The following is a 27018-nucleotide window of genomic DNA, read 5'->3' as shown; positions in this document are numbered from 1 at the left end:
GCGACTCCCTCCCACTGATCCCTGTCTCTTCTGTGGGCCTGGGCCTAATCTTCTCCTTCAGGCAGGTCACCAAGGTTGAAGGAGCCAGGCTGCAAGAGAGGATTTTTAAGTCTGGGAGAGCAGGGCTGCAGAAACTGTTCTGTTACTGCATTTTCCTGGACACAAGGGAGGCACATTAAACATTATTACTTTGAAAATTCAGCCAGATACAAGATGGATCTCATACAGGCAAATTCTATCACTTATCCTCTTTCCACCCAAAATGAAAATGACAAAAGCGATGAGCTGAAAATTAGAGGGGAGGGTGTATAGTGGGAGGAAAATAAAAAGCCAAATGCTGAACCTGACAGAAATCATGGTTGAGCCACTCTCCCCTCACAGTCATATCCAAATGGCAAGTCACCAAGGCTGCAAACATCTATCTCAGGAGTAATTAAATCAAATTAATCTTAGGAAAAGAGCTTTAAATGTTCAAAGCCCCATTAATTCTCATGCCTTGTAATTAAATATGTACGTTAAGAAGGCTTGGACAAAAGCAAAACATTTTCGAATGTGAATTCTTTATGTTCATAGATGGCATTATAATGCATTCTAATTACTGATCTTACAGAAAACTATGTAGAAAATGTAGTGAAGCACACACCGTAAAGCCACGGCACAAAGAATGCAGACGTAATCTCAGTCCATGCCGAGCTTTAGAAAAATGCCTTGATAAACATCTTCACTTTTAAGGCTCCACACAAGTTATTCAACGATAATCTCCACTTGGCTTTTTAACTCTCCCTGATCCCTGCCCCTTGTGCTCCTGAGGCACGGCCCTCAAATGCATCTTGGAAAAGCCCTTGGCTTCTGCCTCGCTGGGATCTACTTTACTTTCTTGTTCGTGTCAATCTCTCAGGGTTAACCTTCTCTCAGATCATCAACCATGAAAAGAGCCGGGTGACCCTGACATACTGCGTGTCTTGAAGGGGAGGTGTCAAGTCCCGCACTCCCCAAACGGGGTGTATGCGTCCAGAATCTCAAGGACACTGCTGCTGCCCCGTGATCTCTCAGCAGCTCCCAACACACCTCTGTCAGAGTGCTCTTGTCTCACAGAACTTAGCTTGCTTCTCACAACCTCAGTACTTCAGAGGAGGTGGAAAAGGAATTACTCGTCCCTTTTTCTGATGAGAAGAGTCAGAGTAAATGATCTGCTAACAGACAGTAAGCACTTTAGAGTCTGAATGTTATCAGTTTTCTGATTATGTGCTACTGGTCAGGATCGCCAGTGCCTCCAGTTAAGGCTGTCACAAGGTAGACCACAACACCCACAAAAAACTCTGCTCCCACGATTTGTCTACACTGCTTGGTTCTGTTAGTACTGGAGTTATCAATTATTTTTTTTAAAGCAATGTGAGTTGGTGCTATGGACTGAAAGTTTGTGTGTCCCCATATAATTCACACATTGCAATCCTAATTCCAACGTGATGGCGTTAGGAGGTAGGACCTTCGAAGGCCTTGAGGGTAGAGCGCTCATGGATGGGATTCATTAAATGGAGAGGCAGGAGAACTTGCCCCCTCTGCTCTTCCTCGTGTCACGATATTTAGAGAAGAGGGCCCTCATTCGAACTCAATCTGCCATGGCCTTGATCTTAAGACTTCCCAGCCTCCAGAACTATGTGAAGGAAACATCTATTGTTTAAGCCGCCCAGTCTGGGCTAATGTGTTAGAGCAGCCTGAGCGAAGACGGCTGAGTTTGGAAAATTTATCGACAAAGTTTTCAAAGGCAGGGATGTTTGTGCTAAAGGAATTTTACCTACAGAAGATTTTAAAAGATAAAAGCAGAAGCCCTAATTATTCCAACTGGATCCATGACCATGGTCAACTAAATGTATTTGTCAGGACTATCAGGTTCCAAATCAAAACCTAGAAATTAAAGGAAGAAGCAGAGCTTTCAGACACGAAAGAAAGGGTATACTCATATCTAACTTTTGGACAGAGATAATGTGGAGAAGACTGTCATGTTGACACCAGTGGATCTAATCAACATTTTAAAGTTTCTTCTAGGTCCAAAAGTCTGTGTGAAGCTCCTCTGTTGCTTAAAAGATTCTGTCGTAAGTAGATCTCATTCCAGGAGAAATCCAAGTGATTCAGCAATATCATTTCAGAGAAAAATGAAGTAAATAAATCAAATGCCCCAAATGAGGAAGAATTCATAAGAGTAAAAACCTCGTCTTTGGTTTATTTCCTAAGTCTGAGGGGAGGCAGAAGATAAATGAACCTACCTACATTGTTAAGATTAAGTGTTCTGCCTCAGAATTTTACTAACATCCCTTCCTTTGATCCTCAGACAGACCAGAGTGTCATCATATCCACTCACACGTGAGGAAACCAAGTCACTATGAAGGACCTGTCTTGATCACATAGGTTATGGCCAGGACTCTCACTATATTTAATATTACATTTAACTTATCATACTCTTTCCCCTGTTTTCTAGCAAGAAAAAAAAAAGAAAAAAACAGCTGTTCTGACCATTTTACTTATGTCTGATGAAAGGTACTGGCTTTTGGAAATGAAACTAGAGAGATGACTGGAGCAGTAAATAAACATCAGAAGAACAGGTCTGTTCAATAACAAAGTCTTTGTATTCTGTGTATTGATTCTGTTCCATAAGAAAACTTAAAACATTTAATGTCAGAAGTTTTTGCCTAATGAATTTCACTTACTTCTACCAACGAAGACCAGATACAACTCTAGGTCTAGCAGATGGAGGGAGCACTTCAGTTCAGATGGAGAAGATGGCATTTTACTATCTAAATGGCACAAAGCCCCGCCAGGTTTTCCTGGAAGAGCCTCGAGAGTAAACAGAAGACACTCCTGCTCTGAGTCCTGGGTTCCTCCCGCTGACCTGCGAGGACATCAGGCTTTCCATTCTGCTGTTAAAGCAGAGAACTGTGTAAAACCGAAATAATTCAAAAAAGATTGCCTTCTTTCAATTATTTTTATCCTCTATTGCGGGAACAAGCAGAATAAGAAGGGATGAAAAGTCTAAGTAGACAGTAAACAAAGTAGGGTAAAAACTTCGTGTAATACGACACATTCATATATTCAGAAACGATGAAGAAAGAGAAGCAGGAGCTAGCGGACTGGCTCATTCCAGACAGACTAAAAGTGAAAGTGAAGTCGCTCAGTGGTGTCCAACTCTTTGGGATCCCGTCCGTGGACTGCAGCCCACCAAGCTCCTCCGTCCATGGGATTCTCAAGGCAAGAATACTGGAGTGGGTTGCTACTCCCTTCTCCCTGGGATCTTCCCCACCCAGGGATTGAACCCAGGTCTCTTGCATTGCAGGCAGACACTTTAACCTCTGAGCCACCAGGGCAACAGACTGACGATCAGGGGGAAAAGTGTACAGCTAAAACTCAGAATTCCATCCTGGAGTAGTCTTTGTTTTTTAAATCTCTGTGGAAATGGTTAAAGAAAAAAAAAAATACACATACGTGTTGAGAAACACAAAAAGGCAAAATGAGTGAAAGCCTAGAGTTTCAGCCCAGAAAAAAAAGCTTAAACTGCACCCGTTTACCTTGATTTTGTACTCGACACTGTACTTCTTGGAAAGATTTCCTGATCCGTACTAATAGGTCTTTCCTTATTTTAATTTTTTGGAATGGGTTGCAAAATTTTGTTGCTCACTCTTTCTAGGGGTGGGCCATTCTCAATTTATCTATCTTACTTAATCATCAACATAAGGGTTGCTTTTGATAAAGTATGACTCAGGCTCCTAAATGAAGATAACAGTCAACATTACTATGCAGATCACTGCCTTTTAATCTTTTTTTTTCCCCCTCTGCTCTGCAAGGCTGGCAGGATCTTAGTTCCCTGACCAGGGATTGAACTCAGGCCCTGGCAGTAAAAGTGCTGAGTCCTAATTACTGGACGGCCAAAGGAACTCCCAGATCACCGCTAAAGTAAAAACTGAAGAAACTCCAAAATCAAGAGCTGACTGAGAGAAGAGAAAAACAAGTGAAAACATCTTAAGAACTGGATTAAAGAAACAACCCTTCTTCCTCAAGTGGGTCTGCCATGCTCCATCCCTCATGAAAGAACAAAAGTCAAGACCTTCGAAGTGCGCTCGGCGGCCCCGCGGATCTGTCTCTTGCTTCAACAGTGCTTGGACGGAACAGACCCAGGGACGCCCCTTGCTCCAGCCTCCGACTACCCTCCAACCTTTTTTCCAGTCGCAACCTCTGGAGTCAGCCACTCAGCTGTCCGCGATCACCGGGACCAGCCACCATTTTTTAACTCCTTATTACTGACCAATCATGAGCTCCCAGATTCGTCAGAATTACTCTACCGAGACGGAGGCCGCCGTCAACCGCCTGGTTAACATGCAACTGCGGGCCTCCTACACCTACCTCTCTCTGGGCTTCTATTTCGACCGCGACGATGTGGCTCTGGAGGGTGTGGGTCACTTTTTTCGCGAATTGGCCAAGGAGAAGCGCGAGGGCGCGGAGCGTCTCTTGAAACTGCAAAACCAGCGTGGCGGCCGCGCCCTCTTCCTGGACGTGCAGAAGCCATCTCAAGATGAGTGGGGTAAAACCCAGGACGCTATGGAAGCCGCCCTTCTCGTAGAGAAGAACCTGAATCAAGCCCTGTTGGATCTGCATGGCCTGGCTTCTGCCCGCGGAGACCCCCACATCTGTGATTTCCTGGAGAACCACTTCCTAGATGAGGAAGTGAAACTCATCAAGAAGATGGGTGACCACCTGACCAACCTCCGCAGGCTGGCTGGTCCCCAGGCTGGGTTGGGCGAGTATCTCTTTGAGAGGCTCACCCTCAAGCACGACTAGGAGCTTCTGGAGACCAGTGGCCTTTGAAGAACCCACCTAACATCAGGGCTGCCTGAAGCCCCTCTCTGCAGCTACTAGGCAGCTTTTTAACATCCTGGAGCCCTCTTTCAAGCCTTGGACCAAATGGAAACAATAAAGCTTTTTGCAGCACACACAAAAAAAAAAAGTCAAGACCTTAACACAAAACGAGCTCCTAGGAGCCAGCAGGAGCCCAAGGGCCGGGGAGGGGAAGGTGTGCCCGCCCTCCCATTCGGCCTGCTTCAGCATCTTGCTGCTGTGTGAGATATGGGAAGAGCCACGGGACTCACTTTCAGTTTTGAGAATCATGACTCACTCTCCCTACATCCTCTCAATTCTGACCATATTTATAGTAATATGAAAGAAAAGAGAGGCAGCCCATGAGGCAGGGAACACAGAAGCTCACATCCTTTCAGTTCTACAGTCAAATGGTTAACAATTCCTCCCCTTCATAAAGCAGTTTTCTTTTCAGGAAAAGTATAAGCTTTGTGCCCTCTCAAAATGGTTTTTCCTGCTTTTCAACAATTAAAAAATATTATTTCAAAGCAGTTTTTCTTTTTCCCTGGACTCAACTCAGGGCTGTAATTCCATGATAGCACTCTTCAGTAAAATAATTTAGATGTAAAGAGTTCAAGAAAATGAGGGGGCAGGTAACCCATGCTTGCAGAGTTCAACTGTATCACAGTTTACTCATATCTTTAAAGTCCCTTTCTACTTCCTGTTCTGAGAGGACATGGTCAGTGTTCTTCAGAAGATGGACAGGCTTTTGATTACAGATCAGTATGCTAAGGTTCCCAGGTAACATTAAAGGCAGCTCCAGCAGCATGAAGTTCTCTCCGTGCCGCCCTTGGCCCTCAGAAGCCACTACACCAGCTCACGTGGGCCCGGCCACCGAACAGGCCCTCCACGTGGGCAGGGCTGCCGTTACTGCCCCCTGCTCCATGGGGAGGAAGGGCGCGCACCTGACAGGGGGGTGTGTCGGGAGCGGGAGGAGGCACCCTGCCGCCCCTTCTCTGGCTGGTGATGCTCTGCCGCCGACAGTTTGTACGCTAGGTAAAGGCATGTGCTCACTACCCAGCTCGTGTCTTTCAACAACACAGATGTGTCTCACTTGCCACGGAGTGCAGATCTGGGGGCTGGTGGAGACTTGACTCAGGTAAGCAAACTCGGCTCAGAGGGGAAGGGCTGATACCAGCACATGTCTTGGCACCCCCTGCAATGCCTCTTCTGCCACCTGAACGCAGTCCCATCTGGCTCACCCCACAGCGCGTAAAGAACCTGCCTTCAAAGGGGTTGTTCTGCCATAATGAGTTCTGGATGTTTCTAAGTTCTGAGAGAAATGAAGCCTGTTTTCTAACCCTGTGCACAGACAGTGAGAGTGGGGTGACCCATCGATGAGATGTGAAGAGCACCTCCCCACCCACCGACAGGGTCTCTGCTGGGTCGGCTTCTGGTGAAGACCCATCTCCACCCTGAACAAACAAGCACAGACAACAAGCATTTCTGCCTGACAGCAGTATTTTATTGTTACGACACCGTCCTGTGACCCACTTTACTCCCTGTTCCTTACTTCTCAGTTATAAGCAGTAATTAGTAATGTCAGTGCTCTGGCTGGATTGCTCCAGGCCCATTAATAATGCATGAGCAGGAACAGGATGAATGCTAAGTGTACAACAGAGGTTTCAAGGTTAAAAGCAGTAAATGGAGAGAGCTGGTGGGAGGCAGGTGGTGCTGGTGGAAGAGGAAGGTGCGCGCGCGCGTGCGTGTGTGTGTGTGTGTGTGTGTGTGAGAGAGAGAGAGAGAGAGAGAGGAAAGGAGGGAGGGAGGGAGGAAGAGAAAGGATGAGGGAGGAGAGAGGTGATGGGGAGTCAGTTTTAAATCTGCTTTTTAAAACGCTCATCGTCCCTCTAGGGGCAGTGTGTATGGTGAAGCATAACTTCCTAGGGCAAGCCGAGCACCGCCTCTCCTCTCCTCGAGTGGACACAGGCCTCTGACCACCTGGTGGGGAGGGTGTCAGCGTTAGGTCTCAGGCACTGAAGAGCTACTAGTGTATCAAAATGAGGTCAGAGGAAACTGTACCAGCATCTTTCAAATATATTTTTGGTGTTTTAAATGACTTCTCTTATAAAAGGCAGTGCTTGCTTGTTCAGCCGAACTAGTACCTTCCCACTGAAGCCTATATAGGAAAGTCAAGACCAGTGATGCTGTGCCCTCCTTCGGTGCACAAGACAGAAGATGATGTTGGAGCTGCTTCCCCATCTCTGAAAACCTCCATCCCATCAATACAACATCCAGCATTCCTACACGGAGCTTTGTATCAGAACTGAATGATAGCAAATAAGCCTGCAAAACAGGCCTGGGCAAGGATGAGTCTGGCTATTTGAAAAATATCTGCCTGGGAGATGGGGGCAGGGCCCTGAAGCCAGGTAGACAGTCATCTGTGACTCCTGCGCTGTTTGTATCTGCTTGACCTTCTAAGTAGAGACAGCCCTTCACCTGTCCCTCACCAACCAAAACTGAACTGTTTCACTTACTAGGAAAGTAACAACTTTATCTGCTGGTTTCACAACCAAAACCAGACATTTTAAAAGCTGGTCACAGTGATGCCTGGGTGAATCAGATCCCATCCTTACTTGTTAGTCAGAAACAGCCTCTGTGGGAAAAGGAAGCAGTTGGAAGCAGTCTTGAATCATAATTACTGAAAGCTGTATTTATACCCATGGGGCTCTGACTTCTGTGCCAAGGTTTTCTCACTGTGCTGGAGACGGGGCTCCTGCAGAAAGGCCAGTGAAAAGAAAGGCAGAGCTGTCAGAGTTCTAGCTCTTTCCACTGGCTACAACATTGCATCGCGTCACCTACAACCTGAGGCAAAAAGCTCTCCTTCTGAGGGTGGTGAAGTCAGCCCTCCCAGGGATCCAGGAGGAAGGTCGACAGGTTTGAAAGTGGGCAAGCATATACTCAAAATCATGTTTATAATTTTTTTCCCTCAAGTTCCCTAAAAGCAAAAAAAAAAAAAAAAAAAAAAAAAATCCTTTTGTTTTAGAAGTTCAGAGATGACTAGGCTGATGAAAACAAGTGCAATTATTTTTTAATCGGAAAAGTAACACACGCACAGTACCCCCCCTCTTCCCTTTAGAGAAACCCTTTCCCAAAGCAATTCCCTGCAACCAATTTCTTATCTATCCTTCCACACAGAGCTTCTGCACATGACCACATACAACTCCTCCTCCTCCTCCCATTTGAGATCCAAATATAAGCATACAATATCCACTGTTCTACACTTTGCTTTTTCTTTTTTAAACTTAATACATCTTGGTGATAGCTTCAGATTGGCACAACTAGACCCATGTCATTCTCCTTAATGCTATGGTGTCCTGGCTCACAAGTCAAATCTGGCCTGTTGACTCTAGTTGTAAATATGTTTTAACTATATCACAGTCCTGTTCACTTGTTCATGTACTGTCTATGGCTACGTGCAAGCTACAAAGGCAAAGCTGAGCATCTGTGACCGGTCCAAAATTCCTAAAATGTTTAATATTTACTATTTTGCCCTTCATTAAAAAAAAAAAAAAAGGCTGCCCACCTCTGGTGTATGTCCTTGTATGAATATCCACATGTGGTCTGTTCTGTTTCCTGCTGATGAACACTCAAGTGGAAAATGGGTGTCCTTAAGAATAAAACTGAACTGTAAGTGTTGGGAGGCAGTAAGGAGGAGGAGGAGGAAAGAGCAGGAACTAGCTGGAAGAAGCTGGCATGAAGAAGCAGGCTTAAAGAGGGAACTTCAGGGTAAGCCATAACCTCCCAAAGTGTCACTTCTTCTTTTTAGAGGAAGTAAGAGGCACACTGCAGGTCTCTTGGTGAAAGGAAATTCCCCTTTGCTGTATCAAAGCTACTCCCCGTGTTTGTGTTTTTCTTAGTTAGGCAAGGCTGCCTGAAGCATACTCTGACCAAATTAGGAAGCAAGCAGGCTGATGTCTCTAAGCCGGTCACCACACGGCCAGGACGCCCAGGCATGCGTAGACAGTGATGGATGGGGAAGGGGAGACTCAGTCCAAGAGAGAAGTGCTGCTTGCTTGAGAAATCAGCCTTATCAAAATTACACTAAATAAGAATTAGTAACTGTTCTTAAAGATGAAATCCACTTCCTGCTTCTTACAAAAAAACAAGGGCTTCCAAGGTTTCTACGAGGAAGGACAGTGTGAGATGCACAGTGGAGAGGAATTCTGTGCGGAATTGTTCCGTTTACTCCAAGGGCAGTGAAGGTCTTGAGAGGCATCAAGGAAAAACACACCCATTAGCTCTCTGATAGATTACTAGGATACTCAATTTTACACTATTGAGAAAAAAAGAACTTAGGAAGGTCATACTAAGAAAGAATTGTGTATATTTCCACTTGAAGACCTGGCTACTCAGCTGTGTTACCTTCTGGAAGGACAAGGTTTTAAACTAGTCCGACGCTTCCCAACGAGGTCGAGGGATGCAATACTGAATCGTTCACACTGAGCTTGTTTTTGCCACCTCCACTCAGTGATATTCTCCTTCAGGAATGACTTCTGAGTTAACCTCTGGTTCTGAGCCAATGAGCTCAGAATCTACTCTGACCACCAGCACTATCTGGGCAATAAAATTTAACCTTGAAAATCCTCGCTTTCCTCCCAAATTTTCAGATCAGCGAGATTTTTGGACATGATCTTTATTCCCTTAGGAATGTGCTCAGCTCAGTTCCAGCATTCGCTATGAAATCAGATGTGCAGTTAGAGTTAAGGCAAGTTTAAATGATAAAACAAACCTCAGTTCTCCTTTATAGGAAAATGTTTAAAGGAGCCAGGCTAAAAGGTGTGGGCACTGCTCCTGGCTCAGCCTGAGCACCTGCTCTCTCCAGGGCGGCAACCGCCCCCCTTGGAGAGGGCAGAGGCCCAGAAGAGCCGTCTGCGCGGGGGTCCATGCATCGGCGCAGGGCTCCTGTTGAAACACTGCTTTCTGTGCTGCCGCTCAGCTTGTGTTGAGCTGGCATCCGGCTTCCTCTGCCAGGTTGTACGGGGCAGGAAACTCGCAGTCACTGTCTCTGGAGCGCTCCGTACGCTGTCAACACTGCTAAGTGTCTGTGTTCTATCTACCCTTGACCAGCTCCACACATTTAATTACAATCACCTAGAGGATCCATGCATTTCACTGATGAATTTAAAGGGTACATGAGTTAACACTATACAGAACAGGCATTTTTCCGAAACCCTGGTTGACTGACACACAAACCCATCAATCAGGAACTGTGTTTTTGTTATTTAGTCAAGATTTCTGTGACTCACCTGAGTCACACTGTGCACTAGTGGGCTGCTGAGGACACAGAGATCAGAGCGGTCCCTGACAGGGAGCTCACATGTCACTCAGAGACGACATCTGACCGCTTCCTCAGGCTGTGTGAACCCCTGCTTCACCTGTAGTGAGGATGCCTGGGCTGTATGACTCCCCTCTACCCCGTCAGAAGTCCAGCGTCTGCAGTTATAGATGGAGAGAAGCAAATGCCAGTAAGAGAACCGCCTGGGCAGGCTCAGTGCTGTTGCCCTCGTCAGGGCTGCAACTACACCCTTGTTCCCCACCAGACAAGTGTGAGTGTGACGGCACCCAGGTGGCTGGCCGGCCCTCCACGCCCTGCTCCCTGCGACGGAAGCTGCTGCTCGGCAGCCTGGCCTATGCAGGGACGTGGGCTGGGCCACTGGGCCACCGCGCCTCCCGCGGCGCGGTCCTCTCCCAGCGAGTCTTCTGCTTTCTCACTGCAGTGCAGAAAGCACACGGCTCTATGCGAGCTTCATTGCCCTTTTATGGTAGAAAAATGAATTGCCTGCCCAGCAGTGGAGCTGAGAGATGACAGAACGGAAAGTTGTCATTTGTTGTGGTTTTGGCAGCAAGCAAGTGCTCTCCTCTCAGCCACCCTTGGATGGACAGTGCATGCCCGGCATCCGGCGAGGGAAAAGCAAAGCCCCAGCCACACGGCTCTTCGATGAGGGCCTAGCCTGCACAACGGCATCAAGCCTCATTTTCATGAAAACGCACCTTTTACAAAACAAGGCATCAAAAGCTTTGTGTTTGTAAGTGGAGGAGTCCCAGAAAACACGGTTCCAATCAGATCACATCTGAGGAACAGACCTCACTTCCCTGTACAATGAGGATGTGGGCCTGGAGCTGGGCAGCGAGGTGACCTCATCCTGGAGGAGGGGCTGTGGCGCTCCCTGCAGCTCAGCCCAGCCCAGCCTGGTCCCTGTCTCTGGATGGCTCGGGGGACAGGGGAGGCGCCACCAGCCCCAGATAAAGGCAGCTCCTGGGAAAACACACCGAAGGCCAAGGCCCGTGGTAATAAACAGCAGCTGGCACCACGGGCCGTAAATAGTGTGCATTTCTGTCAGGAGGCCCATAGGAGAAAAGCAGGCCTCCCAGCAGCTGGGAAAACATGCTGTAAGAGGAAAATCTGGCAAATCTCTGTATGCACATCAGAGTTAGGGAAATTAGGCCCATCTGAGTGAGAAATTAAGCGTAATCCAACATGCTTTCGGCTGAAAAACAAGTCTTTTTAAATGTGTGGGGAAAAAACTCTGATGGGTGCGTGGTTTCTTCCAAGTTTAAAAGCACCCAGGACTGAAAAAGCAAACGCGCCAGTGTGGAGCCCCTGCAGAGCCGCAGCAGCTGCTGAAGGACGGGCCTGGCCTCTCGTCGGGCCCTCCCTGACAGTCCTTTGACCCACGGGGGGCAGCTGCTGAAGGACGGGCCTGGCCTCTCGTCGGGCCCCCTCCCTAACAGTCCTTTGACCCACGGGGGCTGCGTGCCGGGGAAGCCCCACCACAGGGAGGAGCCTCCCGGACAACCAGGCTGATCACGTCCACCGTCTCTCCTGACCGCGGCTGCCCCTCCCCGGCAGTCCCCATCAGCCCTCAGAAGACCAATCCAACCCCACGGAGACCTTCTGGAGAAGGAAGTCACACAAGTACTCGAGGCACGACGTAAACAAACCGGCCTCAGGATCGAAGGGCTTGCTAACTGAGGGCCATGGGAGCACTGTGTGACCCGGGTCTTGGGTCAGCAGGTCACCAGAAACGCCCCTTTCCGATAGCACCGCTGACAAGCCTGCCCAGCTCCCCTGACACTTTGTACCTCAGCCCGCCCCACCTCCCACTCCCTCCTTCACGGCGCTCAAGGCCCACCCTTCTGGCATTGTGATCACTGTCCTAACATCCAGGCTGTCAACAGCTCCCTGGAGTGCCCAGAACCAGACCCACTGTCCTCACTCTGCTCTGCGAAGCCCTCGCCACCTGGGGTCTGCCTCCCTTCTAGTCCACGTCCTCCTGCTCTGTCACACCGCCTGCTGGCTGACCACTCACGCCGCTTCGCTCACGTCAGAGGCCCGGTCCCCTGCTCCACCCACTAGGCCGCAGTCAGGCCGAGACCCCGCTCCCGCACAAGTGTTTCCTGATGATGTGCTCTCCCAACTCTGAGAGCAGCAACCGTCACAGCCCCCGCCCTCGGGGGCTGGCCGCCCCTGCTTGGAGCTCAGGAGGGCTGTGGCTGCCCCCGGTGCGATTCTTCAGCCCCGGCAGCACTCAATCAGTATCTGAATGACCAGATCTGACCAGAGCCCCACAGGGCAGAGTCCCACCCCCCCTGCCACAAGTCTAGGCTGAGGGGGCGGCTAATGAACGTGTTCAGAGAAGAGGGAAAAAATGTCAGTGATGATAAGGGGCAAGACCCTGTGGGGGCTTCTGCATGGTGACCAGACAAAAGTTTTTAGGAAGGACTGAGTCCAGAGAAAGAGAGGGAAGGACCCACATGCAGGCAGGGCCCTGGAATGAAGGCTTTAGGGGCAAGGGTGCCACTTGGAAAAAAAAGACACAAGTCGACAGAGATAAGGTCAGGTCAGAGCAGGTGCTGGCCTCGGAGAGAACAGGAATAGGGGGCCAGAGGGCTGTGGTAACAAGACAGGGAGCAACAGATGTTTTTAGCAGCAAAATGTGACAGAAGAGGGGAGAGGAAGGCAAAAGGACAAGCTGTTGTCAAAGACAAGAGAAAAAAACTGTGATCTGTTTCACTCTCTTTGGGCTAAAATGTGGATCAGCTTATCAGACGTAGGGAGCTTTTGAAACTTAAAATGCTTTTCATATTCGTGCTTCTGATGGGAAATAAAACTGAAAAGTGCTTTTATGGGGCTACAGGGATCTGATCTAAGAAATTCTCTTAGCCTACTTCTCTTTGAAAACCAAATGTCAATGCCAGTTTGAAAGTCCTCAGTATTCTAGAAATCAGAGCCTCTGGCCTGGAAGGACACTCAAAAGGTCATCTGGTCTGCCTCCCGGCCTCAAGGCTGGACTGCAGGCTGCAAGGCACCCCAGAAGAGAACCTGGTGAGGGCTGTGCCGGAGCCTCTGGCAGGGCCCAGGACCCTGGTGCCCATTTCACCGGTTACGGGATGGTCCAGCAATCCATTCTGGATTTCTGACGGGCAGCTCAAGTCTGTTTTCCCAGGGAGGCTGGAAAACATCAGGTCTCCATCACGTGTACAGAAGAATCTCACACCCCCAGAGAAACCACACACACACCCTCACTCCTTGAGGATGATAAGCCCTTTAATCTCCCCACAAATAGCTGCTGACACCGTCCCGTTATGTCACGGATTTTCCTCATCTCTTAAGGCAGTGGCTGCGCCATGAAACGCCAACACTTCATTGAAGGGTCTCACCCGTTTTCAAGAGTGAGGTGCCCTCAGAGCAGCAAAGCAAAGTAGGTCAGAGCACAGACAGATTCAAACCCATCTAGATTTCTATTTGTGTTTCGAATTACCTTGTTATGAAAAAATGGAAATACAAACATAAATAATGTGATGAATCCCTTGCATTCATCACTCGTGTTTATAAACTACTAGCTCATGGCCAATCTTGGCTTCCCTAAACTCTGTCTGCTCTGCCATTCTCCCTCTTCCAGTACATTGTCAAAGCAAATCGCAGACTACACATCACTTCATTTGTAAATATTCCAGTTTGTATCTCTACAAGACAAGGACTCTTAAAAAACCAACCTATCATACCAAAACCACACCTAAAAACACACAAATAATGATAAGAAAACCCCGGATTTGATTCCTGATGTCGACACCTGCTGGCTACGTGACTTTGAGGGGACAAGGAGCAGAAGGCCCCTCAAACCCAGCAGGAGATCTACTGGCAGGCACCAGGACTTCTGCGGTCCTGATGCTTCTGGGGCTTCCCTGCTGGCTCAGGTGGTAAAGAACTCGCCTCCAATGTGGGAGACTTGGGTTCGATCCCTGGGTTGGGAAGATCCCCTAGAGAAGGGAAAGGCTACCCACTCCAGTCTCCTGGCCTGGAGAAGTCCATGGACGTACAGTCCACTTTCACCTCAAGAAGCCCTGACAGGATGGGCTCTGACTCTCCGCAGGGCAGCGCACCAGCTTTCGCCTGGGCTCCTCCCACTGACCTCAGCGGCCTGCCCTTGGTTTCTCAGTGCTGCTCTGAGTTACCAAGGTGATTCCCAGTCCATCTTCTCAAGGGACATTAGCACGTAATACAGACTCAGAGCACACAGCTGCCATGCGGCTTCCAAAGAGAAGGCAGAGCTGGTTCCTTAGCCTGTTACACCGGAGACGAAGGGCAGTGGGTGACGTGGGTCTGGGTGGTTGATCCCACCTGGCCTCTGGGGACGGGAGGGGCACTTCTCATTCCGGGTATGTTTGTCTCAAAGTCAGGGAGGACACTGAGGAGTAAAAGACCATTTACATTCTCAGCGACCACATAGCAATCAGAAAATGACCTTGAATTCAACAGTAAACACATGAAATTCCACCCAGAGGCAGCTTCAACCCAAGCTCCATTCTGATTTTGCCTGAACATTCCTCTCTGCTACCTCTTCCCTTGCCTACATTCCTTCTCCCTGACATAGACACCCAGGAGGATACAGGGTATTTTCGCGCTTGTGTTATTACTACAGCAACAATTTCTCTTCTGCCTGGAAGGCTGGAGCCCTGCAGCGCTCTGTGCTGAGAATGCAAAGAGGGGACACTGTCGCTCTGCGCTCCGGCACACGTGCAGCCCTCCTCCCTCCTCAAGCACATCACGATGAGGATCACTAGAATTAAGATCCTGACAGCTAGTAACACATGATTAGTGTAAAGACAAAAAGGAGGCAAATGACTATAAAAAGATATTTTGTAGATTATCAACTCTTGGAAGGATTTTTAACAGGAGGCCTTTTTTTTTTTTAAAACATGAGATTTCTAAAGACTCTGACTCGAAAAGCCTCTTTCCTTTGATGAGGGCACAGGCACAGAAAAATGCATTAAGTGATATTAGCAAAATGTCTGAAAGCACTAAACAAGTAATGTGGTTTCCAGCTAAAGAGGCACTTGAGAGCTTCTGATGCCCGAACAGTGTGTGAACAGTGGTAGGCTGTTAGGAGTCTGATAAGCAATGGCCAATGGCGGCCAGAAAACTCTTGACGAAAAACAGTCAGAGTTTCTATTTAATGAAGTGCGCAAACAGACCTGTCAATCCACAGAATCTTTTTAAGTACCACAGTGTATTTTAGTAGAGACCAAAACAACACTAGACAGACAAGGAGCTGTGTCCTCCTGATGAAGGACAGGAAAAGGCAAGGCGAGCAGCCCCACCTCCAGGCCTGCTGGCTGCATTGCACATGGGGGTGCCGGCCGAGACACAAAGGGCAGTGCCCCCCTGTGAGGACAACGGCCAACGAACGGGTCACGGAGACAAGCCACAGATTGCTAAACATCTTCCCTTTGTGACCGACTCTGAGTTCTCCAGCAAAATGTACTATCTATTTTGTCTCCAGGCCTTTCCCACACTCATCTCTTTGAATAGCGTTCCCTGGGATGCCAATCCTTCTGAACAGGGATAAACAAAAAATCAACAAGAAACCCGAAGGGAGGGGACCGGGCAGTGGAGTGGCTGAGACATGGACGGCGAACCCACGAGCAGCCTGCTTTAAGGCATAGCTCTCCCCAGGGCAGAACGGGGCTCTCCTCTCAACCTGAATGCTGGGGGCTCAAGTGACAGCAGTCATTTCTGACAGAGCAGACTGGTCAGCAAGAAATCTAGCTTCAAAAACCTATCTCCTCTCCTCTGTGGCATGCTAGGAAGAAAACAATTTTTTTTTTAAGAAATGAAATTTTCTGACTACATGATTTGAAAAAAAAGTGGTGGTGTTCAGTTGCTACGTTGTGTCTGACTCTACACGACCCCATGGCCTGCAGCCCACCAGGCTTCTCTGTCCTGCACTATCTCCCAGAGTTTGCTCAAATTCATGTTCATGGAGTCAGCGATGCTATCGGAGATAAGTGCGGGGTCCTCTTTTGGCCCTCTGACAGGACTTTACAACTGTCCCCATTAGGGCAATCCTGTGATTCTCTGGTAGCAAATTCTACAAAACTCAGGGAGGAGGCCTCCTGTCCAGGAGGTCCTCTGCTCACCCGGGCCTGCACAGCAGCTGCACACACTTGGCATCAGTCTCCGCCTTCCCTGAAGGGCAGCGGCTGCTTTACTGACTGAGACAAGTGATGGCCAGTGGGGTAAGCACCTCAGTTACCTTGTGTCGTTTAATGCAACTCCCACCCCAGCCCCAGGTATAGATTTATATAGAGATATAACTGACAAGCCATTTACAAAAGCTCCATCAAACAGGTGCAACTGTTCTCATTTGACAGATAAAGGAAATGTGGCTCAGGGAGATGACGTATCTACCTAGGTCATGATGCTGAAAAGAGGAAGAGCTCGGATTAAGCAAGAGAGGTTTAAGAGCAAAAGCCTCGTGTTAACCACTCCTCCAGACTGTCTGCTTAGCTGCCTCGTGAACAAAAGCTAGGGCACCCAGCAAAGGGCTGGCCCTGGATCAGGGGCATCGAAGAACACTTCTCATGCAACTGTGTTCAAAAAGAACTCTCAAAACAGAGAATTTACCAATACAGCCCAGCAAAAAAAGTACTTGTCCCATGCAATGCTGACCCAGGAGAAAGTAAAGGCTCTTCATCCTGAACTGAACAGGAAGTTCTGTGATCTGTCCCCTAGACGGTGGCAACATCTTAACCATTTAAAGCTGCTTCATTAAGAAGGCTTCACGCTCTCCGAGGGCATGACAGAGCGATGCCCATTTCCTGGGGGCGAGGAAAGTTGGCAAAAACCCAAGGCCCAGGCTGCTGCTCTGTCCTCAGGCCCCGAAGTCTACCACGACAGCTCAGTGTCTGGCCCACCGTGGCTCTGAAATGCACTTCACTACCTGCTGGAAAGTTAGCAGCTGACTTCTGAGTGTTGAGGGGAGAGATCTGAGGGGCTGTGCTAGCCCCCGCTCACCAGTTCCCTAACTTTGGATACCTCGCGGGTGCTGTCCCAGATGCCCGAAAAAGCAGATACGCAGCAGAGTGAGTCACGTGACTGCTTTGATTGCTCAGTGAATGTAAAAGTTATGCTGATACTATACAATGTACTGTGTGTACAATGGCATTGTATCTAACAGTTACATACAGACTTAATTAAAAAATACTTTATTGCCAAAGAATGTAACCATCACCTGAGCCTTCAGCCTTCCATAATCCTTGTGTGAGAGTAATATCAAAGATCACTGATTACAGATCACCATAACAAATATAATAATAAAAGTCTGAAATAAGGCAAGAATTACCAAGATATGCCAGAGACACAAAGTGAGCAAATGCTGTTGGAAAAATAGCAACAGACTTGCTCAATGCAGGGCTGACAGAAGACTTCCATTTGTAAAAAAATAAAAAAACTGCAGTATCTGTGAAGTGTAATAAAATGAGGTATGACTGTATAAGAATAAAAACTATTTCTGTACAGTTGAGGGGAAGCAAAAATAAATGTTTTATTCATATTGGCATTTCAGTTTAATGCAAGCATATTTTTACCTTTACCTATTTTGGGTACATATCTGTCTCCTTTTAAAATAAATATTGCAAACAACAGCAGAGATGGTATTTATTTAAGTTTTATTAGGGAAGGCAGAGTAGGAAGAGGAAAGCAGTATTTGCTTTTCGTTGCCTTTATTCTTCCTGGAAACACACAAATACACATCCCTAACTGGAAGATTTAGCTTCTCAAACACAGTGCTTAATGTGCTAAGATGTCAAGGAAAGAAGTGTGTGGATTTGAGATGCCTATGATGAACAGACTCACTATGCTATTCACTATGCGGAATTTTAAAAACTGGAAGCTGACAAAAATATTAAGACAAAGAGAGTTAAATTCTGAAACCTCGCTGCTGTAACGCCAGCCCCGCTCAGCAGGGGATGGCTCACAGGGATGGCCTTTGGGATCCACTCTGGGCTGTGTGTGGTGGCAGGGTGGCCCCACTTTGGGTTCTCAGCACCACCACTTTCCCTCGATGGACACTTCCTTGGATGACCCTGGGACATATGGGAGCCTAGGGCCTCGAAAAGCATCCTTCCCGTCACACCTGCACACCGCTGCAGCCTGAGCTCTTAAGTGGTTCAGCCGGAGCCCCCGGGGCTCTGAAGGAAGTGACATCTCGGGAGAAGCAGGGGCAGCTGAAGGCTGAGTAGGAGTTCCCACCCCACCTCACTCCTGTGGACTTGCATCATGCAGCATGGACTTCCACACCAGTAGATGAGCCCTCATCTGGTGACTTAAAAATCCTTTTGTTATCCAGACATTTGGTTCTTCTCAACATAACTCCCTGAATAAAGGTCCTCCCTCAGAGTGCGCACAAGAGGATCAGGCTTCATTCACGTCTAGATAAATGTAAAGGCCTGTGCTCAGCACAAGAGTCAGCTGACTGGCTGGGCCTCAAATTATAGTGTGGCTAATAAGTGCCAACCATCTACTGTCACAGCTGGAACTGCCCTGGCATTGACAGCTGGTCCAGGTTCATTTACATTCTCTCCACGCAGCCACTGAGCTACTGCAGGCAGCTGCAGATGCCTGTTTTTTAGCAACAAACTGGTTCACTGCAGATGTGAATTTTGGTGATATTTTACTGCTGTCGAGTCAGTTAACACTGAATGCTACCAAGGACAGGATGAGGCCTGGAAAGCATGAAAAAAGATGAGCAGAGAAGAAGTTGGCAGGTGAGAAAGATACATAAAAACAAGGGTAAGCGATACTGGGAAAAGATGAGAGGTTACACAATCCCGTTCACATTCTCGGGTTCCACTAAAAGACATCAAGCAAAGGGGTCTTCACAGTTATTCTGATTAAAATCTCACAACCCAGTCATCTCCCTAACAACACCAGCTTCATGAGTGCTCCTAAACCTCTACCTTGTGGCCCCGGCTACCTTTCTGGAAAGCTCTTCTTACACCTCTGAGCTTATGGAGCAAAGTCACAATTCTAGACAGGTAGAAAGAGGCCCAACAGGGAAATTTCTGACCCTAAAAAACATTCTAGAAGCATCACATTCAAATCTCTTCTTAATTTAGTACCCTGCAGTCCCAGCTCAAACACATCCAATCCTCTCCTAAAAGCAGCATGTTGAAAACAAACTGATGAATTCTTTATCTGAGAATATACAGGACGCTGAGGGCCTTGACAAAAGCATTCCACCACATCAATGAAACAAAGACTCTCCACATTTCATCAAAGACACACTATCTTACTCTTCCGGGATCTCACGGGAGTAATTCCAGGCATTCACGCCCTCCTCCAGATAATGCATTCATATAAACGCCTCATCTCGGAGTGAGAAGCTCCTGGAAATTTAACTGGAGTTCAGATTACTGACAGTGACACTGCAATAGGGGAGCAGATGCCCTTAGTCTCAAAAGGGCCAAACTAGCTTGTGGCTTATTTCTTGAAGAGGAGGAATCCTGAAGGATGAATGGTTGGTTCAGCCATCTAGCTGAAGAGAAAGTACATCATCAGGAGAACAGGTACAACTGAAAAAGGTAACAGCATCTGCCCTAACAACAATGACATCTCTGATGTTAAATTCCGAATGAGCAGAGTGGTCTGCTTTGGTACTAAACCTAAAAGAACTCTGTCAGTTCTCCTTACTAGACTGTTTCGCTGACACACACACTTCTGAAATGCCCAAGAGAAAACCTTTCCTCATGGAGTGTTAGTGCCACCTTGTGGCGAATCTCTCCATGGCTACTAGAGGAGGAAATGACAACCCACTCCAGTATTCTCGCCTGGGAAATCCCATGGACAGAGGAGCCTGGCAGGCTACACTCCATGGGGTCACGAAGAGTTGGACACAACTGAGCATGCACACATACACAGCAACATTTTATTTTTAAGTTCTCCCTTCTTTTCAAAGGACAGGTGGCAAGTTCTTGGTAAGCATTAACTGTTAACCGGCTGTCGCTGCCTCAGGTCCCTCGAGAGAGCTTTCCCTTCATTTTTCACACTGGGCCAAACACAAGTCTAGACTGCGAACGCTCCTGTGCGCAAGTGAGGATCAAGTCCTGCAGCACACTGCAATGGACAGACTATGCGATGCAGTCTCTTCACTGCAAAGCACTACTGAGGGATATCAAAAGTTGTGAACCACTGGAAAGGTTATTTTCAACTTAGATAGCAAGACTCTTAAGGTCATACTTTCCCTAAACTCACCCATAAATTGCCTCCAGAGACCTAACTCCTACAGGGCCTCACTCCAGCCCCCCTGAGTTCCCACATTCCATTCCGTTTTCCCCCAGGACTCCCTCCTTTCAATGTTTCTTACTCCTAACTCCAAAACCTTCCTACAGCCTATATCTACCCTGTGCTCCTGACCACAGTCACGTTCCAAATAAATACTGAGCACCTGATGTGTGCCAGGCCCTGGGAAAAGGACACTTACTGAATACTTCCACTCTCAAAACTCAACATGTCCAAAACAGAGTTGATCGCCTCTCCTGGAATCTTTTTCTAATCTACTTCCAATTCTGTGTGAATAGTATCATCATCCACTCAGAGGTTCAAACCAGAAAAATGAGTCATCCAGGTTTCTGCCCAACCCCATAGTCAAACTACCTCTTTCTAATCCTATCTCTCTACTGTCTTTCTTTTTCTCCACTCCCACTGTTAGTTCTGGTTCTCATGATCTGTACCAGTCAGAATGTGCTAGGTTTGCTGCTGGAACAAACTCAAAATTCAATAGCTCAAAACAAACTCATTTGTACACGTCTATCATGGCAGAAGGAAAAGACAGTGAAAGATATGCTCTCGCTCCTTTTGAAATTGGGGTAAAAACAACATAACATGGATTCTACCTTATTCAAGGTAGACTGAAAGACTGAAGGCAAGAGGAGGGGACGACAGAGGATGAGATGGTTGGATGGTATCACCAACTCAATGGACATGAGTTTGAGCAAACTCCAGGAGACCGTGAAGGACAAGGAAGCAGGGCGTGCTGCAGTCCATGGGGTTGCAAAGAGTCAGCCACAACTTAGTGACTGGACAACTACCTTATTAACACATTTTAAGCATACAGTTCAGTACATTAACTACACGGGCACTGCTGTGTGACAAATCTCGAGAACTACTTCTGCATTTTGTGTGACTGAAATTCAGGGAACCCGTGTCCCCTGCACTGGCAGGCAGATTCTGAATCACTGGACTGCCAGGGTTGTCCTAGACTGGCCTTTTACAGGGAAAAGCCTTCACCAATCAATCAGGCAATAGATTATGGAGGACTCTCAAACTCACTGGATGCACCTTCTCTAGACTTACGCCTGTAAATTTCCAATTTAGAGAGGTTTTCTTTTTTTGGGAGTTGGACGCCCAGCTCTTTGTTGTTCTCAGTAGCCTTTAAGTGAGCTTCCCAGGTGGCGTGGCAGGTAAACGACCTGCATGCAATGCAGGAGATGCAGGTTCAATCCCTGGGTTGGGAACATCCCCTGGAAGAGGGCATGGCAACCCTCTCCAGCATTCTTGCCTGGAGAGTCCCATGGACAGAGGAGACTGGTGGGCTATGGTCCATGGGGCCACAAAGACTCAGACATGACTGAAGCGACTGAGTAAGCAACCCTTGGGCATCTAGAGTACGGTGGGTCTCATTAATGCTCAGAGTTGGGCAAGAGAGAAACCAGCCCCTTAAAGAGCGCTCCACTCCCCAAAAGCTGGAACACTGGATACGTATGTCCCACTTTTTGTTTCCCCTCAAGGCAAAAGCCACAAAGATGTAACGGCCTCTCTCTGCTACACTACGAGTCCTTGGGAACAGCAGCAAGCCTCTCAGCTCTTTGTTCCCAGAGGCCTCCAGGCATCTAGAGTATGCAGGGCCCTGTCAGGGCTGAATCAAGTGAGACAGAAACCAGTCCCCTGGGCAGTAACCCAAAAAACTGGAACACTGGATGCACGTTCCAACTCTTCCCTTTTCCAAGCAGAAGCTGGGAACTGGGGTTTTCTCCTGCTCTCTCTACACTAAGCCAAGGAAAGTGGCAAAGGTGAGTGAACGTTTGCTAGTCCAAAGCACTGCCTTTGTCCTCGGTGATCTGAAAGCCGGTGCTCCCTCCTGGCCGTGCCTAGACTCAGGAGAGACACAAGCCAGCCCCTTGGGGAAGTTCTCTGAGAAGTCTGAGTGTCAGGTGTGCGCCCCAGTCTGCTCACCACCCCACCAAGGGCATGTGAGGAGTTGGGCGTTCCCTCCACGTGTGCCGCATGTGCCGGGGAGGGACTCTGGGGCGAGCCCCACTGATTCCCGCCAGCTGCCGTGCTGCCTGGGGTACAGGAGCCGTGTGACTGGTTTTCAGATTTCTCACAAGGGCCGGCCCATGTGTTGTTAAGTCAGTGTTTCTGGGGGTGGGGGAGGAGAGTTCAGGGCTACCTATTCCATCACCTTGCTGACATCACTTCTAAGCATACGTTTTGCCACGCTTCCTGCAAGTGACCTCTCATCCACACTCACACTGCATTGGCCCACAGAAGCTACACAGCCCTCTTCAAGTTCGGCAGGTGGTGTATGTTCCTCCCACAGAGAGGAAGCAGAATACCCAGGTTTCTGCCTAGGGTCTTAACAGCCTGAAGGAAGCTTCTGCTGACATCCAGGTTGGATATCTCAGATACTCATGGGCACTGTTTCAGACTTCGACGTACCTTGACACCTTCCTTTAACTGTCTTTGGCCTTCCAAATCATACACAAGCACTTTCACTGGCAGAGTCTAATTTGGCATCATATCAGGAAATGTAATTTCTAGCTCAAGCTTAGCAATTCATTGAGACTCCCGAGGAGGGCAGGTGACAGCGATGTGCAGCTCTCAACAGCCAGACCAACCTCTGCTGTTTCAGCCCCAGCCCCCGCCTCAGGATGGTGCTGAAGGCCTGCGTGCACGGCCCCGGCCCCTCCCAGCTCGTGGGCCTGAGCCTTTCTCGTCACACTCCCCGTACCAGTCACATGCAGGAGGGGACTGCTCTCTGAACTCTGAACATTCTACATCTTCACTTTCACCTTTCCTTCCTGGGGCTGCTGCCTCCTCGCTCTCTGTGTCCTAGTTCAGGCCCCACCCTCCCAGGCATTCTCGTGGTGGACACACTGGAACCACGCAGGATAGTCAGCTACTCTGCTTTCTTAGTTTCAAGATGCCAGAGACTACAGCCTGGGATGGGGACAAATTACTCAATGGATACATCAACTGTAAGAAAATACCCAGACTTTACCCAGAAATATTAATGTTGAAAACAAAATAAGGTTTTAGTCTGTCAGTCTAGCTTCTCCTTCCTTTACCAATATCCACTTTCATTTCTTCACCTTCCAAAAGGGCAGGGGGTGGGGGAGATTTTAACATTCAACTCTGCTCATTCTATTTTAGGAAAATGGCTGAAAATATACTTGTCTAGCTAGATGCCAATACTATATTCCTTAAAAACTTTAAAATGGCTTATATAAACAGTTGACAAATTTCAAGACACTCTAAGCTCACGAAGTAGGAGTCAAACAAGAAAGACTTTCAGCAGCAAGGTGATTGGACAGCTTTGGTCTCACCCTACACGACCAGTCCATATGAGAACAGCTGAGGAAGTTGTCTACCAGACGTGACGGAGATGCCACCATGGTGCCCAGTTCTGTTAATCAAAGAAGTACCATGTGGACTTTGAAGGTGGCAAGATGTGTGTGAACGAACATGTGAAAAGAAGTACTTGAGTACAACAGGATGGTGAGAGAGCAAGCAAGAAAAATACTGGCACAGTGGAAAAACACAAAAGCCTTCACATTCTACACTACAGTATCTGCCCTTGAGGAAGATGGCATAAACCAGGGATCCAGAGCTATGTGATTAAATTCTGTAGGTGGCCCCCATCTCTGAAACAAAGTCAACCACCTCACAAGGTAGCAAATTCATCTGCTTTCATGCAAAGGAGAGCACTCCAATCCTTCTCAGGGGTCCGCATGCAGATGACCAGCAGGGACTGTGCCACTAAGGCAGTCCATAATACCAAATTCAAATCTGAGTCTAGAAAAGGCATTTGCCTCCGTACCTTTCGACAGCGAGGATTGGGACAACTGAACCTCTTCACATCGCTGTCCAACAGAGCAGGAAAGCTGCAGGAGGGGCACCTACAATCAGAACAGCAGAAGGAAGGAGATTCAGAACACTGAAGTCTGACTGTTCATTCCAAGATGGAGTTTTCAGCTGGACAGCCACACCTCTCTTTACTCCTTACTTTTCTTTAAAACACAGACTCAGGCTCTCTGTGCTGGCTCTCACCAGGAAATGTAGGTGCCATTCTGAGTCCTGCCTCAGTGCAAACCACTCAGTAAACATACTTTTCTGGGAACCCTACACATGTCACCTCTCTTCTAACTCAATGCACAAGGACTATACCTAGAAGCCAGATGATTAACAGGTGCCATGGAATGGAAGTAAAAATCTGAACTGCAGATCTTTCCATTAATAAAATTATTATTTCAAAGCAAGAAATGCCAGAAAATTTGCAGCTAGGGCTCTGCCACAGAACTTCACTGTCAAAATGAAAGGGCCCAGGCAGCCTCAGTCTTCCTAGCGGGTAACGAGCTGACCCGAGAACTCACCTGACAAGCTCATCAGCGTAGGCTGCTGCAACTTCCTCCTCTGCTTTTCGCTCATAGTATTTACACAGGATGGTCTGGGGAAGCACCTTCTCCAGTTCACTGGCTGGGAATGAGCATGTGCAGCTGCCCTCCATGCAGCTGAGCTCTGACTAGAATGACACCACCAGGAGAAAAGGGGGGGAAAAATTTAACCCAAGTTTTCAGAAGCACACACACAAAAATTTCAGTGGTTAAATGCATCTTTCAATGAAAAGAAAATAAACAGTGGTTCAGAACACAGACTCTGAGACAGTGAAGGTCCCCTCTTCTGAGAAAGCACTCTCAAAATAAGAAAACCAAGAAATAAAAACACAAAGTCCATATCTGATTCCACCTGAGGACCTCTACCAGTCTAAACCAGAATATATGAAGATGGGAAGTAGATAAGGACAGGTAAATGGCTCAGCAGATTAGAGGAGGAAAGTTCTAGCTCAGGTCTGAAAAGAAGGTACTCAAGACAAGCAAGCTGACTCTCCCTCTAGTTTCTGGAAAAGCTGGAGGTCCGAACCTCTCGCATGGCAGAGGTGAGTGGGAGGAGGGGCGGGCACTGATACAAAGCTCCCACACACTCCAGAGAGGATAGTACAGTGTAAACAAGACTCTTCTGTGCACTGGGAAATTAAAAAGTCACGTGGCTCATTTTATTGTGATACATATTTTACTGCAGTGGCCTAGAACCGAAGTTGCAATATCTTTAAGTATGCCTATATCCTGCTAATTCGTTTACAACCACTCTCTCAGCCCTTGACTAAACTACAACTGATTTCAGAATAACTGATATCAAGTGGTTTGACTACTGGTGGGGCACTTATGAAAAGCAATGGTGGTTTTCAAGTGTTCATTAAGACAGAACAAACTCTGAATTCTATATTGTGTTATGCTGGTGTAAAGAGAAACTGACTTTGCACAAAGAAATATAATCTTGCATAAAATATTATTCATTTTAATACAATTGTATAAAATCTTTTAAAATTTTTGTTAAAAAAATACTACTTTGCAGCCTCATATATTTAATACAGGCTGCAGGATTCTCTTGGTGTTTATCCTTCATTTTATTTGTGAACAGGAAGAAGAGTGAAGAAGCTGGTGCTCCTCTGAGCCAGGCACGAGAGCATCAAGAATTAAACCGTTCCCTGAAAAGAAATCTGCTGTGCCTAGGACCAGCACAATCACACAGATCAGAGGCTGCAGAGGAATCACACACATCAGCATGTCTTGCCCGAGTCCCACCTCACCCCAGGAAAGGCGCTTCCATGAGGCATTTACACTTGTCTATGAGTGCAGTCTCCACAGAGGCTGTGTGGACACACTGCACCAGTCCTACCTTCCCAGATCCAAAGACAGCCTCTTGGGCGTATCTGATGAGACACTCCTTGCAGAATAAGTGAGCGTCAGCACACTGCGTCAGCTCCTCGAATGGGAACTCCCCGTAGCAGCAGCGGCACTCAATCAGCTGGCCATCCTGGAGGCGGGCAGAAACACATGAAATCCCCACACTAAAGTAGAGGAGGCAGCCATGCTTCATACTCCCCCACCCCAAACACTTTCAGAAGTGAAAAGCAATCCCTAGAAGCCAAAAAACAATGATGAGCTGTTTCCTGCTGTAGAAATCTAGCTTAAGATGCCAGTACAAATATGAATACATATTAACAGCTAAAGACAGTGTGATTTTCATGTTTTTCTGGGGGGTATTCTTTGGCATCATCCTTTGTATAAAGTTACCATATTCATGAATTTCACTGTACTGGCAGGATTATAACATCTGTAATCAGATGCTAACAGTCAGGAACAAGTGGCATGTGGGATATTATCTTAAACCGTTTCAAAAGTTGCATTTTGCATCTTGTTATAAGACAAGAGTGGACGGGGTTGTGTCTCAGTCCGAGCTTTATCTTAAGGGACTACTGAAGCCATATAAAGCAGCACTTGAAGTTCTGTGAATACCAGGAAACTTACCCTTTTTAAGGGCAGTGACTGATCTAGTCATTAGTTCACTTCTACCACATCAGAACCAGCCACTATGTGAGGATGGCTGATGTCACACAAAATCCATCTGGTCCTGAGTTAAACGCATCTCTCCTTTGCTCTCAAGTGACATGTGAGTTCTAAATTTTGCTGTAAGAGTCTAACGGATTCCAG

At 47.5% G+C, this 27018-nt stretch overlaps 1 protein-coding gene and 1 pseudogene across 3 annotated transcripts in view; one reads left to right on the top strand and one right to left on the bottom strand.

Moving 5' to 3' along the window:
- The window catches only part of RNF216 (ring finger protein 216), a 119335-nt gene that overhangs the window by 48670 nt on the left and 43647 nt on the right, over nucleotides 1-27018 (bottom strand). For all 3 annotated transcript variants that reach the window (XM_020906711.2, XM_020906714.2, XM_020906715.2), the window contains exons 11-13: nucleotides 26204-26341; nucleotides 24841-24989; nucleotides 24288-24366 (exon numbers count right to left, since the gene is read on the bottom strand). In XM_020906711.2, the coding sequence (XP_020762370.1) occupies nucleotides 24288-24366; nucleotides 24841-24989; nucleotides 26204-26341 (366 nt within the window). The remainder of the gene's footprint in view (nucleotides 1-24287; nucleotides 24367-24840; nucleotides 24990-26203; nucleotides 26342-27018) is intronic.
- On the top strand, nucleotides 4285-4979 carry LOC139032741 (ferritin light chain pseudogene; annotated as a pseudogene).

Source organism: Odocoileus virginianus, chromosome 33 (genome assembly GCF_023699985.2).
Source record: "Odocoileus virginianus isolate 20LAN1187 ecotype Illinois chromosome 33, Ovbor_1.2, whole genome shotgun sequence".
Classification (NCBI taxonomy): domain Eukaryota; kingdom Metazoa; phylum Chordata; class Mammalia; order Artiodactyla; family Cervidae; genus Odocoileus; species Odocoileus virginianus.
Note: the sequence above shows the minus strand (reverse complement) of the source record. Positions and strands in the feature narration are given on the sequence as shown.